The sequence below is a fragment of the Triplophysa dalaica genome, chromosome 11 (genome assembly GCF_015846415.1).
Source record: "Triplophysa dalaica isolate WHDGS20190420 chromosome 11, ASM1584641v1, whole genome shotgun sequence".
Classification (NCBI taxonomy): Eukaryota; Metazoa; Chordata; class Actinopteri; order Cypriniformes; family Nemacheilidae; genus Triplophysa; species Triplophysa dalaica.
The window spans coordinates 20,447,453-20,463,486 of record NC_079552.1 but is presented as its reverse complement, the minus strand read 5'-3'; the positions used below and the strand labels follow the sequence as shown (position 1 = coordinate 20,463,486).

The 16,034-nt window shown below is 39.5% G+C and overlaps 1 protein-coding gene across 2 annotated transcripts; it reads right to left on the bottom strand.

The window, feature by feature from the left end:
- Window positions 1-5,828: 5,828 nt before the first annotated feature.
- Window positions 5,829-13,372, bottom strand: plek (pleckstrin). 2 transcript variants are annotated; one of them, XR_008908447.1, is made up of 10 exons: window positions 13,189-13,372; window positions 11,131-11,286; window positions 10,868-11,049; window positions 10,352-10,443; window positions 9,224-9,408; window positions 8,688-8,792; window positions 8,217-8,300; window positions 8,046-8,118; window positions 6,797-7,750; window positions 5,829-6,320 (listed from the first exon to the last, which is right to left on the bottom strand). XR_008908447.1 is itself a non-coding variant. In XM_056761559.1 (9 exons), exons 1-9 carry the CDS (start codon window positions 13,228-13,230, stop codon window positions 7,611-7,613), a joined length of 1,059 nt encoding a protein of 352 aa, XP_056617537.1. In that variant the 5' UTR covers window positions 13,231-13,372; the 3' UTR covers window positions 5,829-7,610. The 2 variants fall into 2 exon arrangements, 1 of the variants encoding a protein (XP_056617537.1); XM_056761559.1 differs by having other exon boundaries at window positions 5,829-7,750.
- Window positions 13,373-16,034: the final 2,662 nt, after the last annotated feature.

Below are 16,034 nucleotides of genomic sequence, written 5' to 3'. Positions count from 1 at the left end.
CACCGGAGACCTTCCGGCCACAGCTCCGAGTGGCCGCGTTGACAATGGAGGTGGAGAACATGGTCCACTCGGACTCAATATCTCCAGACTCCCTCGGGATCTGGTCGAAGCTCTGCCGGAGGTGGAAGTTGAAGATTTTTCTGACAGGCGATTCGGCCAAACGTTCCCAACAGACCCTCACAGTACGTTTGGGTCTGCCGAGTCTGTCCAGCTTCCTCCCCCGCCATCGGATCCAACTCACCACCAGGTGGTGATCAGTTGACAGCTCCGCCCCTCTCTTTACCCGAGTGTCCAAGACATACGGCCGTAGGTCAGATGAAACAACCACAATGTCGATCATTGACTTCCGGCCAAGGGTGTCCTGGTGCCATGTGCACTGATGGACACCCTTATGCTTGAACATGGTGTTCGTTATGGCCAAGCTGTAACTAGCACAGAAGTCCAATAACAGAACACCACTCGGGTTCATATCAGGGGGGGCCGTTCCTCCCAATCACGCCCCTCCAGGTGTCACTGTCGTTGCCAAAAAGGGCGTTGAAGTCCCCCGGCAAAACGACAGAGTGCCCAGTAGGGCTGCTTTCCAGCACCCCTCCCAGAGTCTCCAAGAAGGCCGGGTACTCTACACTGCCATTTGGCCCATAGGCGCACACGACAGTGAGAGACCTATCCCCGACCCGAAGGAGCAGGGAAGCGACCCTCTCGTTCACCGGGGTAAACTCCAACACATGGCGGCTGAGCTGGGGGGCTATAACCAAACCCACACCAGCCCGCCGCCTCTCACCATGGGCAACTCCAGAGTGGTGAAGAGTCCATCCTCCCTCGAGAAGAGTGGTTCCAGAGCCCAAGCTGTGCGTAGATGTGATCCCGACTATTTCTAGTCGGAATCTCTGAATCTCACGCACAATCTCAGGCTCCTTCCCCGTCAGAGAGGTGACGTTCCATGTCCCTAGAGCTAGATTCCGCGTCCAGGGATCGGGTTGTCGAGGCCCCCGCCTTCGACTGCCGCCCGATCCACTTTACACCGACCCCTTACGGTCCCTCCAGCAGGTGGTGGGTCCACGGGAGGACCCACGGTCCCCACGGGGAAAGCCCGACCACCAGGCGCTCGCATACGAGCCCCAACCCCGAGCCTGGCTCCAGGGTGGGGCCCCGGCTGCGCCATACCGGGCGACGTCACGGTCCTCCAATTCCTTGTCATCATAAGGTGTTTTTTGAACCGCTCTTAGTCTTAGTCTGCCAACAGATTTAAAAAAAAAAAAAAAACATTTTAACCAAATGGATAACATTAAACAACACATACGGGACACTCCATCCAACAAATATTATCAATAACAATAATAGGTGTCTCTTTCAGTGAGGTGTAGCTGCCTCGTACTTGATGCCAGTAGGCATGGTCTCTGCTGAAGCTGTAAGTGTCCCCTTCATTACTGAGACAGAAGCCCTTCATTTTCAGTGCTCATTATTTGTCATACCTCTTGCATTGTATGGACACATGACCTCCAATATTGCAGATGACCCATCAGACCATCTGGAGATTCTCCCAACACTCCTGACAGAGACTGAGTTGCAGTGGTGAATGCCTGTACGGCCTTACTCTTGCTCTCAATACCCCAGTCTACAGCTGGAATACCCTTCAGTGATGGCTGCTTTCCCAGCACCCTGTAAAGAAGTGAAGCAGTCTCACCAAACACTTGGTTTATATAACTATACCTATTTAATCTGTTTATAGTCAGACAAAGTCAGACGGAGCTAGACTGAGCATTAAAGCACAATGGAGATTATTTAATAAATCATATTCATTTTATTCAACTTCATCTTCTTTTCTTCCAGGACTTATTTCCCGGATGTAATGGCAAGGCTTTGCGTATAGTTTGTATAGCCTATAGTTGTATTGCGTTTAATGATATATGACTGTACCTGTCTGCATTTGAGACCAGTGATCCCGATCCAGACGAAAGATCACCACGATCGAGGGTCTCAAATGTTACGAGAGTTTCCATAACTTTCCATAACATAATAATTAATAAACAAACGGGAGACCCTGCATTCCTTCTATCAGAATCGAGGGAAGGTTATGCAGTGACTCTATTCTTCCACAACCAGGGATGGCACAATGTATGGCCATCTTTAACGGCATGTTTGTTAATGCTTGTTAGCTCTATCTGGTTCTACGCCACAGGTTCTGTCATGCGTGAACCAGTGGCCAGGGCTAAAGAAGAAGTCATTGATATTTTTCTGTCAAGGTGGTGTTCATCCTATCAATGTGGTCATAGATCGGTGCATTCCAGAACTTGGCGTTCGCTGGGCATGTTGTCAATAACAGATGTTATCTCAGTTACAAGGGTGTTTTCAGTTCTGACGCTTACATGATGTTCGCATGAATACGATTCCCTCTTATATAACAAAAGCTAGGGTTAAAATTGTGATTTTTACTCATGCCTCCTTTAAATGTTGTTTGAACTGGGGCTAAATAATTGATTATTAATTGTACTCAAACGGCACCAATGTTGGGATTTTAATTCATCACTCCTTTAATATAAAATCAAAAAGGCATACAAAGGGGTAAATCCAGGCAGAGGAAAAACAGAGAGAACTTACAAGAACGATAAACACCAGACAACTGAACAAACGGGCTATATATACACAGATGAAAGGACAAACAGGTAATGAGACACAGGTGAAACTAATACTTCATAACCAGACAATGGTTGATGAGAACTGGAGTCCTTACAAAACACAGACAGAACACACAATAGCATGGCGCCCTCAGGTGGTGAACCAAGGTGCCAGCAACAGGGTGTGTTATAGCCCTACAGACATAGATGTGCATATGCAACTGTATATGTTTCAGATTTGTATCAATACAAAAAAAGATTCAAGTAAATACCACTGAAAAAATCATTATCATTTACTGTTATTATTTAAATTACTCATTATTAGGACATGTTAAGTGATTTAACCTACTCCTGGTCGTCTGACTTTTTTCTTAAGTGCTTTATTCATCCTGATAGCGGCGGATTGGCTATCAGGCAATTCTGGCAAACGCCAGAGGGGCCAGGACTATTCTTTAAAATGTGGGTCGGCTGGCTACACTGGTAGGGCGGACACGAAAGTCTGCTGTTTTAGGAGTGTTTGCTAATTGGATTTTAATAAACAACCTGCACTTGGATTCTCTACTTTCTTCAGCATTTCGCTCATCACACTCACAAAGAGGGTCCTCTAATGAAGACAATCAAAGGGTTAAAGGAGTAAATTCAAAATAATTGCAATGCATCACACACTAGATTCGCTTTATAGGACTAGGTGTTATAATCCCATTATTTCAGCACAGTTGAATTGCCCAATAGGATATTTCCCACACCTTATGCATGACAGGGGGAGCAGTCAAGAATATGAATAGAGGAAAGGAGGTCTGAGGTTTCACTGCGTTCGTCGGGTAGGCATCCTCTGTGTTTGAGGGATAAATGATTATAGAAATATATAGCATACTTACCTTTCCTTGCTATTATCAGAGAGACATTACATGAGTTGTTTATCTGATCCCACTTTCATCACATCCATTATCCTGGGTGAAATATGCCTTTTGGTGAGGTGATGCTAATAATTCCCTTAGTATGTTTCCCAATAATGCGACACATCATCAGTTGTGCACTTCAGCTTCATTGTGTGTTTCGGCCCTTTATCACAAGAAACCCTCAGCCAAGGGATGTCCACCGCAGGTTGATCAGACCTGGGTGTATATCACATTGTAACAAGGTCATCTGGCAGCCCATTCTGTGTCCATCCGCCTCAACCACAGCCATTGCCTTCTTCTTTCTGCACCACTTGCCAGTTCTTGATTATCCTCCACTGGACCTGTCCTCTGAGAGTGGAGTTACCCATTGTCAGCCTTGGTGACCTCTGCATTTAACCCGTCCAGTGAGTAATGAACTCATGCATTGCAAGAGAACACACATACACCCGGAGGAGTGGGCTATCACTGCAACGCCAGTGGAGCAAGTGGGGGTAAGGTGCCTTGATCAAGGGCACCTAAGTCGAAACAAGAAACCTTCTGGTCACAAGTCTGATTCTCTTACCATTAGGCCACTACTGCCCACACTGTTAATGCATGCTCAGTCCTCCCGGTCCCCTATGGCATAACATTACAGTACATTACCAAGATCAACGCAACCATGTGCGCCAACCTGTTAGCTAAGGCTGTTATAGCCCCACTGGCACAGTTAATACAAACTCAGTGGCCCCGGTCCCGTATGGCATTACATTACAGTACAATTTGCTTTGCAAAGCACTTTAGTACTTGATTGTGGCGCCATGTGTATCTCCCCTGTGTCAAGCTCTTCTTACAACCGACAAGAATATGTTTAAGGTTTGCTGGAGCTGCACATAGTTAGCAGGCAGTCCACACCAAACATGCAGATTTGTTGGTGAGTTTGTTATGATAAAACTTAAGATAAGCCTGTTTGTTTCCATACTCCACAGCTCACTCCAAGTGATTGAATGATAGTTATGACACCAAATATTTACAAAAGTTGTATGAAAATAATAAAAAGTATACACTTGAACTAGTCCACACTTAAATGACATAGATGTGTCTGAATTCTATGTACTATGTCCTATGCTCAACCTGATTTCAACCCTAATCATAACTTGTCCTATATAGTGCATTATATCGTGTGTCTGGCAATTTGTGGTGTTGTCCGAATTCTGAGTGTTCCACTCTTTCCCTACATTTCTTCACTACATTTTACCCACAATGCATTCTTATTTTTAGTGTACTTACACTTGCTCACTCATATGTCCCATGATACAACGCGAATCAACCGTTTGTTTAGAATCAGCTGGAGGACAGTGACCTGTAATGCTACGAATCTACATTTATACACTTGTGTTTATTCTTGTTGACAGTTTCTGCTTTTTGAGAATAAACAGATTCAATTAATGTTGTATACAGCAGTGTTTTAGCTTAAGTATATTAAGTAATTTTATTAAATGTATAAATGTAATTGTGGGGTCTCAGGTCTGAGCAGTTGTTTGTTTTGTTTCATCTCGAACACATGGTTCAGCCTGACAGCTCACCATGTGCTCGGTGTTTTCGTGACTACCCAGCCCCCTCTTGTCGACATAAATTGCCTCATCATTGTTTCACTCCATTCACCTAGGTCGGCTCCGTTGTTCTCTCTCCCCCTGGTTTCTCATTCTCTCCTGTGATTTTTCTCCTAATAAATCCTCTTTTACCTTTGTCGTTGTTGTTAACTGTATGTGTAAACTGCTAGTTCCGGCCCAGTTGTTATTCTTACCTGTTTACCTGTTTGCCTGTGGATGATAACGTGTTTGGCTACTTCTTTTAAAAGTGTCATATCATATATCCTTTCCTATGAGGTTATTGTGCCAAAGTGGTAATTTAACACATTTTACTCCCTCATATCTGGACCTGTTCTTACAGTAAAATATTACTTGAATATAAAATCAAAAGAAGTGTCATATTTTTATTTTATTTGTACTTCCCTAAATTGTAATCAGCATTCCATTCCATTTTCTACCGCTTATCCGAACTACCTCGGGTCACGGGGAGCCTACGCCTATCTCAGGAGTCATCGGGCATCAAGGCAGGATACACCCTGGATGGAGTGCCAACCCATCGCAGGGCACACACACTCACTCACTCATTCACTCACGCACTCACACCCTTCGGACAATTTTTTCCAGAGATGCCAATCAACCTACCATGCATGTCTTTGGACCAGGGGAGGAAACCGGAGTACCCGGAGGAAACCCCCGAAGCACGGGGAGAACATGCAAACTCCACACACACAAGTCGGAAGCGGGAATTGTAATCAGCATGAACTCTTTAATTCTTCACTAGAACAAAAACAGTCAAAAACATTTATGAAGGACAAAACAATTCTGTATGTTTGTGCAGCGTTTCAATGCGACTTGTTTTTTCATTAAAATGCAGACTGCACACTTTTATCAGAGCTTAAACTTTGCAGGAAGAGCTGCAAATAAATGCAATGATTTAGTCAACTCTGTTAGCCTGTTGTCGCCCTCCATTGGCCCCAGTTTTACTACATGTACTTTTCATAATAAAATAATTGTTAAGGTATAGGGTGACAGAATTGCCCTATATTATTATATTAACTTTTGTAAAAATAAAAAAAATGTTATAGTTTATTACAATTTTTTTTATAGTTTATTGCAAAAAAGTTCTAGTAGTTGGTATCACCGTCTTTTGTGCTGACCCATATTTGCTGTGATGGTTGTAAAGCACAATTTTTGGGTGCAGGTGGGTGGGGCCTTGCAGCATTCATTGGTGTGAATGTCTGAAATGAGAAGTTTGAAAAGAGATGTTTTAACAATGCTTGGTAGGGTATGTGGTATAGAAAAAAAATGAATTGTAGTTTTTAGAGGATCAGTCTATTATTAATTTTAGTAAAATAAAAACGAAATTGCAGTTCAAATGTAAAAGTTTGATAAAAAAAGTTTGCATGCTTTCAGTTACTCAAGAAACCTGACCACTAGCAACAGTTTCTCATGCAAAAAAGTGTTAATGCAGGTGTAAATGTTGTGTGACAGTTAAAGAGAATATATATATATAGAAAACAGATTCACTGTATGAGTGCTTTTTAGTTCCTTATGACCTCTCAAGTTTCAATGTCAAAATATCTTAGAAAAAACACTTAATGCTATTGTGCATTTGTGGGTCTGAACATGAGCATTTAATAACATATTTCACGATACGACAAGAAATAAAGAAAAATAATTATTGACATCAAAGAAGTTTCCATGTAGGACATACATTAGGTTAATAGGACAGCACACTGTACACAACATATCATTCTTTAGTGCTGTTATCATATGGTAACATCTGATTTCCATCTATCCTTTAAGGTCCACTCTGCAAGGCTGGTGAATATCCCAGCACCTTGGGCCGCAGGCAGTAAAGACCCGGACAGATGGCCAGTCCATCGCAGGGAACTCACAGACAAACGCAAAAACACATCAAAGGGTTATTTATTGACCCTAATTCACAATACATTCGGACTGTGGGAGACTCACAAATGAACCCAGAAGATTTTATCTTTGGCTTGAGTAATTTGTGAGCATCAGGGCCCCAGAAAGTTTATTTTAATCCAGACTGACTGTTGCAAAATTTCTAAAAAAGACCAACCCAAGAGGGAAAACAGGAAGTGTAACTACTTTAAATAAAAACAGGATATTGCTGGACATTGGAGATTTCCACTGTGTTGACAGTTCTGGATGGTCAGATCAATGCCATTACAATAGCAGTCTCTGGAAACTGTGAGAAAACATCTGCCCACATCCTGCCTCTATGTGTGGTTGTCGGTTTTTCTTTTTTTAATCTAAGAGAATGTGTCACATGATTGACAGAAGGCCTTCTTTTTTTGTGCAGACTTGAAAGACAAATTTAGTTTTATTTTTGGTAGGAATAAAACAGTTAAAATATAGCTATAACAACATCCGTGAGTTTCAAACTTAAAAACATTAACCTTTTCATTTTTAAAAATACCGTGAATATTCAAATAAATTGGTTTGGTTCTTGTTCCTCATAACACAAACTGCATGTGAATCATTGCTTAAATCTAATGCAGTTATTTTCCAGTCTTTGCAACACTTTGGATAGCTTTGATCCAATCCTTGCGCTCCTCCACTGTAGCTGCTTGCAGGTAGTAGTGTATCTCATCAGAAGTGATGATTTCAAAGAGATTCCCATCAACCTCATGTCTCTTCGCTGTCAACAAAATGAGAAACAAACTTTAAAACATAATGTTTTCATTATCCTTGGTGCCGTACCATTAAATCTATCTTATGACATCATAAAAAACTGGTTGAGGTCACATATCACCCTAACTTGAATAAATATAAAATTACATTCATGGTCCAAACCAAAGGCTTCTTAAGGCAAAATGTAATTCATTTAGGTAAAAGCTAAGGTACCTGATATGCTCTTAAAAAATGTTTTATTTGTTTCACCCAATTGATGTATTTTATATGTACTGTATGTGTCATATGTACGTATTTCATACCATCAGGCACGTATTCCACAGCTGTAATGACTGACCCGCGCAGATGAATGGACCCTAGTGGATCTTCTTCACCCTAAACATGTACAGACAAACATAGAGACAGACAGGTTTCAATACTTCTCCAGACAGTACAGGAAACTCTATCTTTAAAGATAACAAAAACATCCCCACCTTGGTGGGATCATAGTAGTGGATGTAAGCAGGATCATCTCTAAGGATAAACTTCCTGACTTTCCAATTTTTTCGCCGGTGGCCCTAAAAAGGAGAAAAAGAAATGTGAAAAGATTACGAAAGCTTGTCCAGCTCACCCCTGAAGTACAAAAATAAAATACATTTCATGGCTGGTTTTGTAACGCAGCGTGTACAGTAAGTGTGTTGGTGTAAGAAAATGATGTTGCACATTCTTTACAGCATAGCATGTAGTACCATGGCATTACAACATTTAAATAATATATGATGTAACAAATTATTTCGTTTTATGAATTAAAAGTTATTCTTGATTTTGTTTTAACAAGGAGAAAGAATATTTGTTTTTAAGTTGTCAATGTATCAATACCCAGTTTTATGAGCAGGTAATGGCAGATATATATCACATTCACATTTTCACATTATACTGCATGTCAGTGCAGCAAAGATTCTCACCTGTTTCAGCAAACAGCCCTGTCTGACTATGGCACCTCTGAACTCCTCCTTCATAATCACATCTTCGTCGCTCGAGTAACCTTCACAGAAGAACCCACTATCTGCCTGCAGATCAACAAACATGATGACTCGCACAATAAGCGCTGTTGTTTTTAAAAGACCCACTAATTCTGTTCTTTCAAGTACTCTATAGATGCCACAACACATTTCCTGATAAAAAAAATTGTGCTCAAAACATGCTATGGCTCTGTTCCAAAAACTAGTAGGCTGCTTTCTGTCTACATAGACTGGTGCATTCTTTGGAAGCTATTTCAAGATCTGAAGTGAAACCTTAAAACAAACTAATTTTGAATGCAAAATATAGCAGCAATTCTGTGCACCATAAAACTATTTAAGTTACTAGCAATTAGCATATCACTACACTATATTGTTACACAGCACACACAACTGTTGTCCACCATCAAGTTTGAATGATATGAGGGTGAATTAATTGTAACAATATTTGTATTTTAGGTTGAACTATCCCTTTAACTTACAAAATAATAAAGAGCATCGGTTTGGTCCACAAAAGCACAATCTGCTCCTTTTTCAGCTGCATCTTTGGAGAGGTCACCAGCCGCCTGCAGAAAACCCTCAGTCAGCAGTCCAGTGGCCAGCATCAAACCCTCGGCTCTGTTCCTGGCCTTCCCTTCAGAAACCAACCAATCGATGACTGTGTTCCCTGTTAATAGATCAACACAGGAAAGCCATGAGGGGTGAAATATTTTGACTTAACAGTAATACGAATAAACAAATAGCATATTAAGACTTTTCAAGAAAAGTTATTCGCTTCTAAAATTCTTTCAAATAAGTTTCCATGGGGTTTCCTTTAGAAAAGCTATATTTTCATTGTATGTCAACATTTCTCTTGAGAAAACCTTTGAGCAATAGCGTTTTGGCTGGGTGTGTTTGTGTAGCCGTAAAGCGGAAGTGTTATGAAACGATTGCTTTTTTTAAAGAGTTAAAGTCTCTTGTGGCATGCGCTTCACACAAATAGTGTCATTTCATTTCCTTGTTTTTACAGTATAGAGCACAGACAACTGACTGACCAAAAGTGCTGTAAAACAGAGTGTATCAAATCCTTCAAATTACATTTGTTGGTATAACCCAATGAAGACAGGTTAATTCAATCAAATATATAATATAATATATATCATTTAGAGATTCTTAAGCTAAATTTTAGATAACAAACATAAAAAATAGATATTTTACAGAATTAATCCTTCAAATAATGTACAAATATCTTTGACCTTTTACATTACCAGATGATTTTGATAATTAATGATTAGTGTATAAAATATTCTTTGATGTTTTGATGTTTCCACAATTTTAATTAAGCAGTATGCAAGACGCTGTGTGTTAATTAGTTATTTTGTGGTTGAGTGCATTTTATTGTACTTTACATGTAAAATCAGTGTCAACTCTTTTGTGACTTCTTGCTGTTTTCTAATAAAAAAGTAAAACTGTCATACATTAAAATTGTAGTTCTCAGTTTTGAGTTGACAGGTTCTGGGTATCATTTGCGAACAATGAAACTGGTTCTTTATTTTACCAGTGAGGCTGTAACTTAAGTAAGGAATCAAGGAGTAGGTTTTCACTTGATTTCATCTCACATCAAACTTTACCTGCGAAACAGTGATTGAACAGCCTTTTTTCCTTTTCTACCTTCAGCTCTTTAACCCCGGTGTCTTGATCTTTCATCAAGACATAAAGTGCACTGCAGAAACACAGAAGAGGGAAATACTTTACAGTACGGTTCCATTTGTAAGCATTAATAAACAACATTAATGAACTACATTTTAATATTAATTCACGTCCGTTTTAACATTTCCTAACACATTACAGTCAAATGTTGCATCCAATGGTTAATTCACAATTATGAACAATAAATGAAGATGAATAAAAGCTGTAAAAATATATATATTTTGTTAGTTCATGTTAGCTAATGTGTTTACCAATGTTAACATTTTGAAAGTTTATTTTTGTCTCTATCTTTATAAGTGTATTTATGGAGAGTCTTTGTGATTATTTTTTTGTAGATTACTGCCACATTATGTCAAAATTACCACCAAGACATCACACATATTTTATATCTTCTCCAGTTTTGTGAATGAAATCATATAGGGCCTATTGGGTAATACCTCAGATTAACACTTTCCGGCAGTTTAATAGATCTTCGTGTTGACTTTCTGGCAAATCTTTTTCCGCTCTCTAAACAAGATATTGCTCTCTTGATATCTTTGATCCAGAGCTCTCTTTCCTCTAGGTGGGTTGCTTGAAAGAAATGGTCCTGTTTCTTAGTTGTACTGATCTTGAACACTAACTGTCAGACACACAGTAAAGACATTAATAAAAGAAATCAGGAGAAATTCAGGAATATCCTCTTCAGACACCATTTGTTCACCGTTTTTTTAGGGAAATCCTGACACGGGGTGATAAGAGCTGCTCCCTTCAGAGGGATCATTCCCTTTGGATTTCTGTCTGTCTTCTTCTTGTAAAATTCTATGGCATCATCTGCTAACACCACCCACAACACTTTCCATGTGTTCAGCACAGTGCCCTGCAGAGGAAGAGCACTGCTTTAGCATCATTCAAAAAATATGAATATTAGAAATATAGTTACCCTCTTCTACTTCTACAGTTAAATAAGTTATGTACAGTTTTCCCCCAAGATTTGTAATTGTAAAAAGATCATTTACATGTTGATAAAATGTCAAGTTCTAAGTGTGCTATATGCTTGAAAACTTGAAATAAACACAAAGGTGTTTGTTTTCAAGACCACTGCTTATTGCCTATTAGACACATCACATCCACATGAAGAAGTAAATGAACACAAGTGAGTGAACTGGGATACTGAGTGATATAGGGAAATTCAAAAACAAAAGCAGGGGAAAATGTATGAGCTTGTGACCTGAGTAAGTTATTTCACAGTTGGTTAACGAATATCCGGGACACATGACAATGAAAACATGGAAACAATGAAACGTGTGCATACTCCACCCTCTCATACTTAGTAAAATGTTCTGATTTATCAGTCAAGAAGTAGATTTATACTTCATCTAATACACTACAGGACACACTTTTACAGTACACGACTTCATACAAAGAGACACACCTTTTTAAATCCCTCTTAAAAGGCAACAAATGTTTTATTTTCAAGTGATAAAATGACAAACAAATGTTTGTATATTTTAGGGTAAATAACTTGCTTTTTTATGTAGTGTACAGTGTGCCAAAAATTCTTATCAATCTATGAGATGTTTTCATAAGAGACAATGTAAACATGTAGGCTATTCATATATGTCACAGTACTAAAACGAGGGATTTTTTTACTTTTTTACCGCGTCGGACCCACGCTGAAGCCTCTACGCCGGTTACGGTTTATACCTGTGCGTTGTTGTCTGGGTCGACATGCAATGGCTCCTAGGCGTCAGTGTCTACAGGCGTGTTGCTTGTGTTACCAAGAAAAGAGCCGTAGAAGAAACGGTTTGATGTGTACGGTGTCTGTAGCATTTAGCAGTGATAGCGGCAAGTAAACAGTCACTTTTGCAGCTTGAGTTGTTACATACAGAACAACGCGTCATTTATATAAATCGTTCGAAATGCGGAAGAGTAACCCGACGCTATCACTGAGTTTTTTTAACTGAAGGGAGCGGGTTCATGCAGATCAATCACAGCGCTTGCGGTCCAAGTTGCATTGAAGCCCTATTTCATATTTGGAGAGGTGTGCGTCAGGCTACAGCGTAGGGTACGCGTCTCCGCCTACGCTCCGCGTAGGTCGGACGCAGAAGTAAAAATCCCCCTTAACACTGTTGAAAAGTCTTTGACTCCAGTTTTAAATCGAGATGTGGCTGTTATTTTGATCCTCCATCCACCACTAAACACAACGTGTTGCGGTCAAGTGCAATTTTTGTCATTTTCAGTTCTGTCTTGTAGCCTGTTTGCAAAGTAGTGGTCAACATTTCATTTCACTTTCAGTTGCCAGATCCTTATGACAAATTTACACCATTTATTTGACTGAGAAATTGTATATAGGCATATGATGAAATTAGGCCTTTTATATAGGCCTACTTATATTTTGGATCCCTGAAATGTTTCACATAAAACCCTTTTAATAGATCATGATTCTGGTTTTCAAAGGGGGGGGATGTTTTAACCTTTCTTCCTTATATTACTCAAGTAATATGTATGTAATCGTAATATGCATCATAACTTCATGGAAAGATGACAAAACTTCAACACATCATAAGAAATATGTGGTCCTTCCAGCTAAACTATCTTTATGTTGTAAAATCGCAAGTATTACTGGTCTCCAGCGATATTAATAAAACTTACAGCGAGTAAAGTTTGCATGCAATGTGAACATGTATCATAGAAAAAACATTACTACTCCATATTAAAAACCCTGATATCAAAGAAAACAGCACTACAGCTGAATGGAGAATATGCTGCCATGTCTTACCTTTTTCACCAAGTAGCCCTCTCTAATCTTTGTGGGTTCCATAACGATACACGACAAGTAGCTGTTTATCTTCTACGTGGTGGAGTGGTGAATGTGAGAGCCAAAGAGATCAGCAGAATTTATATTTCTGATGTGTATGACGTCTGATTACAGTTAAAGACAGTTTTTGATAAAAGGGAAGTTGCATGTTGCCTGGCAGGCAACTTCATGGTCATCTAGTTTCCTCTGCGTTCTAAACCACAAATGAGTCAGAGAGTAAATGATAGTGCTACTGTATGTTTGATGATAATTCACACACACTGTCATTATCAATGATAGTAAATTGTCATAGCCCATTCTGGTCATTCAAATAACATTTCTGTTTGTTTTTGTTTTTAAAGAACAATATTTAACATCATTTGTTGAACAAAAGAACAATTCAAGTATCCATTATAAATTGATACTTGATGTGAAGGTTATTCAATGTAAAAGCATTAAGAAGTAGTTGTCACGTTTGGTTAAACAAACAATACTTTCACAGGAAGTGAAGTTAAGAGGGTTTAAGATGTGTTACGAAGGATAGGAGAACACTCTGCATGTTTGCGGTCACTGTTGTGTGACCCAGCCCATACGGTTTATGAGAAATGTCATTGTCAAAATAAAGCAGTTAGATAATGTGTACACATTTTGCATGCTTTAGGCAACAAATGCTGGCATGATAATTAACAAATGAAAAATGTTTCAACATGTGGTTTTGAAAATGACACATTGCAGATCTTGTCTCACTAGCACACTACAAAATCTTCCAAAACACTTTTCAGTGGGCGCCAGGTCCAAGTTATATAGTATTTCTGTCATTTGAATTTTTTAATTTAAATGACTCAAGCATATTTTAATCAGTTGAATAAGCAAAACCTTACTATAATATTGTATAAAAATCCTTATCAGTTCTGTGCTTCAGTTTTTGTAGATTTTTGCCATTTTGATCAAATGCATAAGCAGCAAGACACAACAGCACCAACTGATGATAATGTATTCAGCCAAATGAACACACGGAAACACCCATGTCTCCGAAACCAAAACAAGACTTACATACGCTTTTTCAATGCTGTTTTATCGCAGTAATCACTAACACACCAGTAAGAAAGTTCACACTAATAATGTTACCCGCTCATGATTTTTATAGCTCTTACGTGTCTTTAAAGGGTCGCTAATCCAGGTGTTTTCTGGGTAACACTTTCCTTGAAGCATGTATGTATAATGCACTATTAAGGGTTATTAAAGGGTAAAATGCATTATAATTCTTTATAATGTGTGTTGCAATGCATTATATGTAGTTGCAAAGAATTATAACCAATTTAAAGTGTGTAGCGTGATAATGAATTGCTAAGTGTTATATTTCATTAACTATAATAGCAATTATTTATAAGATATTACAATGCATAAAAGGGTGCATTACAATTCTTCAAAACTACTTTTATAATGCATTACACATACATGCTTCAAGTAAAGTGTTACCGTTCTCTGCAAAGTACAAAGTTGCAGTGGTATCAGTGGTATCCCCAAAATGTCTATGTAAAGTTTCAGCTCAAAATACCTTTCATTACAATATGTTGAACTTGGCCATTTGTGGCTGCAATGGAAAACGTGCCATTTTTGTGTGTGTCTTTAAATACAAATGAGCTTCTGCTCCCCTTCCCGAATGCAAAATATGAGGTAAAGCGCTTACACATGTGCTTTGGATGACATCAAGACAAGCAATATGGGGGAAAGTGCAATTCGTCTGTAAAGCCTTGTCAAACCAAAACCATAAACTAACTGTAATAAAAAAAATCACCATAAAGGGGTCATATGTGTCAGGGTTCGGGTCTGAACCTCACTTGTTTTGTTCTGTCCTGTCTGTTGTGTTTTTTGTTGAACGCATGGGAGAGTATTACTCACCCTGCGTTCGGAGTCTGTGGTTACTCCGCCCCCTTGTTTTCCACTTTCCTTTAACACACCTGATGCTCGTTTCGTTCATTCTACTCACCTGATTTCACTGTACGGTTAATTCACCCGCTTCTTAAACCCCTCTGAAACCGCCACACTTTGTCAGATCGTTAGCTTGCCTAGTTTCGTGACCACTGGTCGTGAACTTAACTCTTGCCTTAGGATATGATCTGATCTCTTGCCTTGGAATATAGGACTCTTGCCTTGGAATATAGGACTCTTGCCTTGGAATATAGGACTCTTGCCTTGGAATATAGGACTCTTGCCTTGGAATATAGGACTCTTGCCTTGGAATATAAAACTCTGGTCTTGGAATATAAAACTCTGGCCTTGGAATATACAACTCTGGCCTTGGAATATACAACTCTTGCCTTGGAATATTTAACCCTTCCGTTGAAAACATAACTCTATGCTCAGGGTTTTCTCATTTACTTTGTGAAGACTCTTGCCTAGTCAATTTGTTTGGGCTATATAACTTTTGAGTGTGCACCTTTGTCCTGTCCAGGCTCCAGTGCTGTTTGTGTCCTGCACGTCGTTCCCCATATCTCCACAGCTGCCCATCAGAGAGGCGAAACTACCTTTGTCCTTGGAAATTCGGACACTGGCTGAAAAGCCATTTTTTTCCCGTATCTCTCGTTCACAGATTTTTTGAGAGACTAGAGATTGTTCTCCAACAACGCCTTTCTAGGGGACTACTCAACTACATTGCTCCGCACAAACTTAAGGGAAGCAGAAAAGTCATTCTCCATGGGGTTGACGTCATATGAACTGTGAGTTCCTTTGGAACTTTTCTCACTCTGTGAGACCGAACATTGCTGATACTAATTCTCCCCTGGTCTTACGGCTTAGCACTCCAGCCCTAGTCTGAATCTTGTGGG

Bases quoted from the DNA above. Each gene is read 5' to 3' on its own strand.
- plek (XM_056761559.1), bottom strand. From the start codon at position 13,230: ATGGAACCCACAAAGATTAGAGAGGGCTACTTGGTGAAAAAG. The intron at 8,301-8,687 runs GTGAGAATCTTT...TCTCCTTTTTAG, and splicing joins AGGGCTGTTTGCTGAAACAG to GGCCACCGGCGAAAAAATTG. The intron at 8,119-8,216 runs GTGGGGATGTTT...GTACATGTTTAG, and splicing joins ACTACTATGATCCCACCAAG to GGTGAAGAAGATCCACTAGG.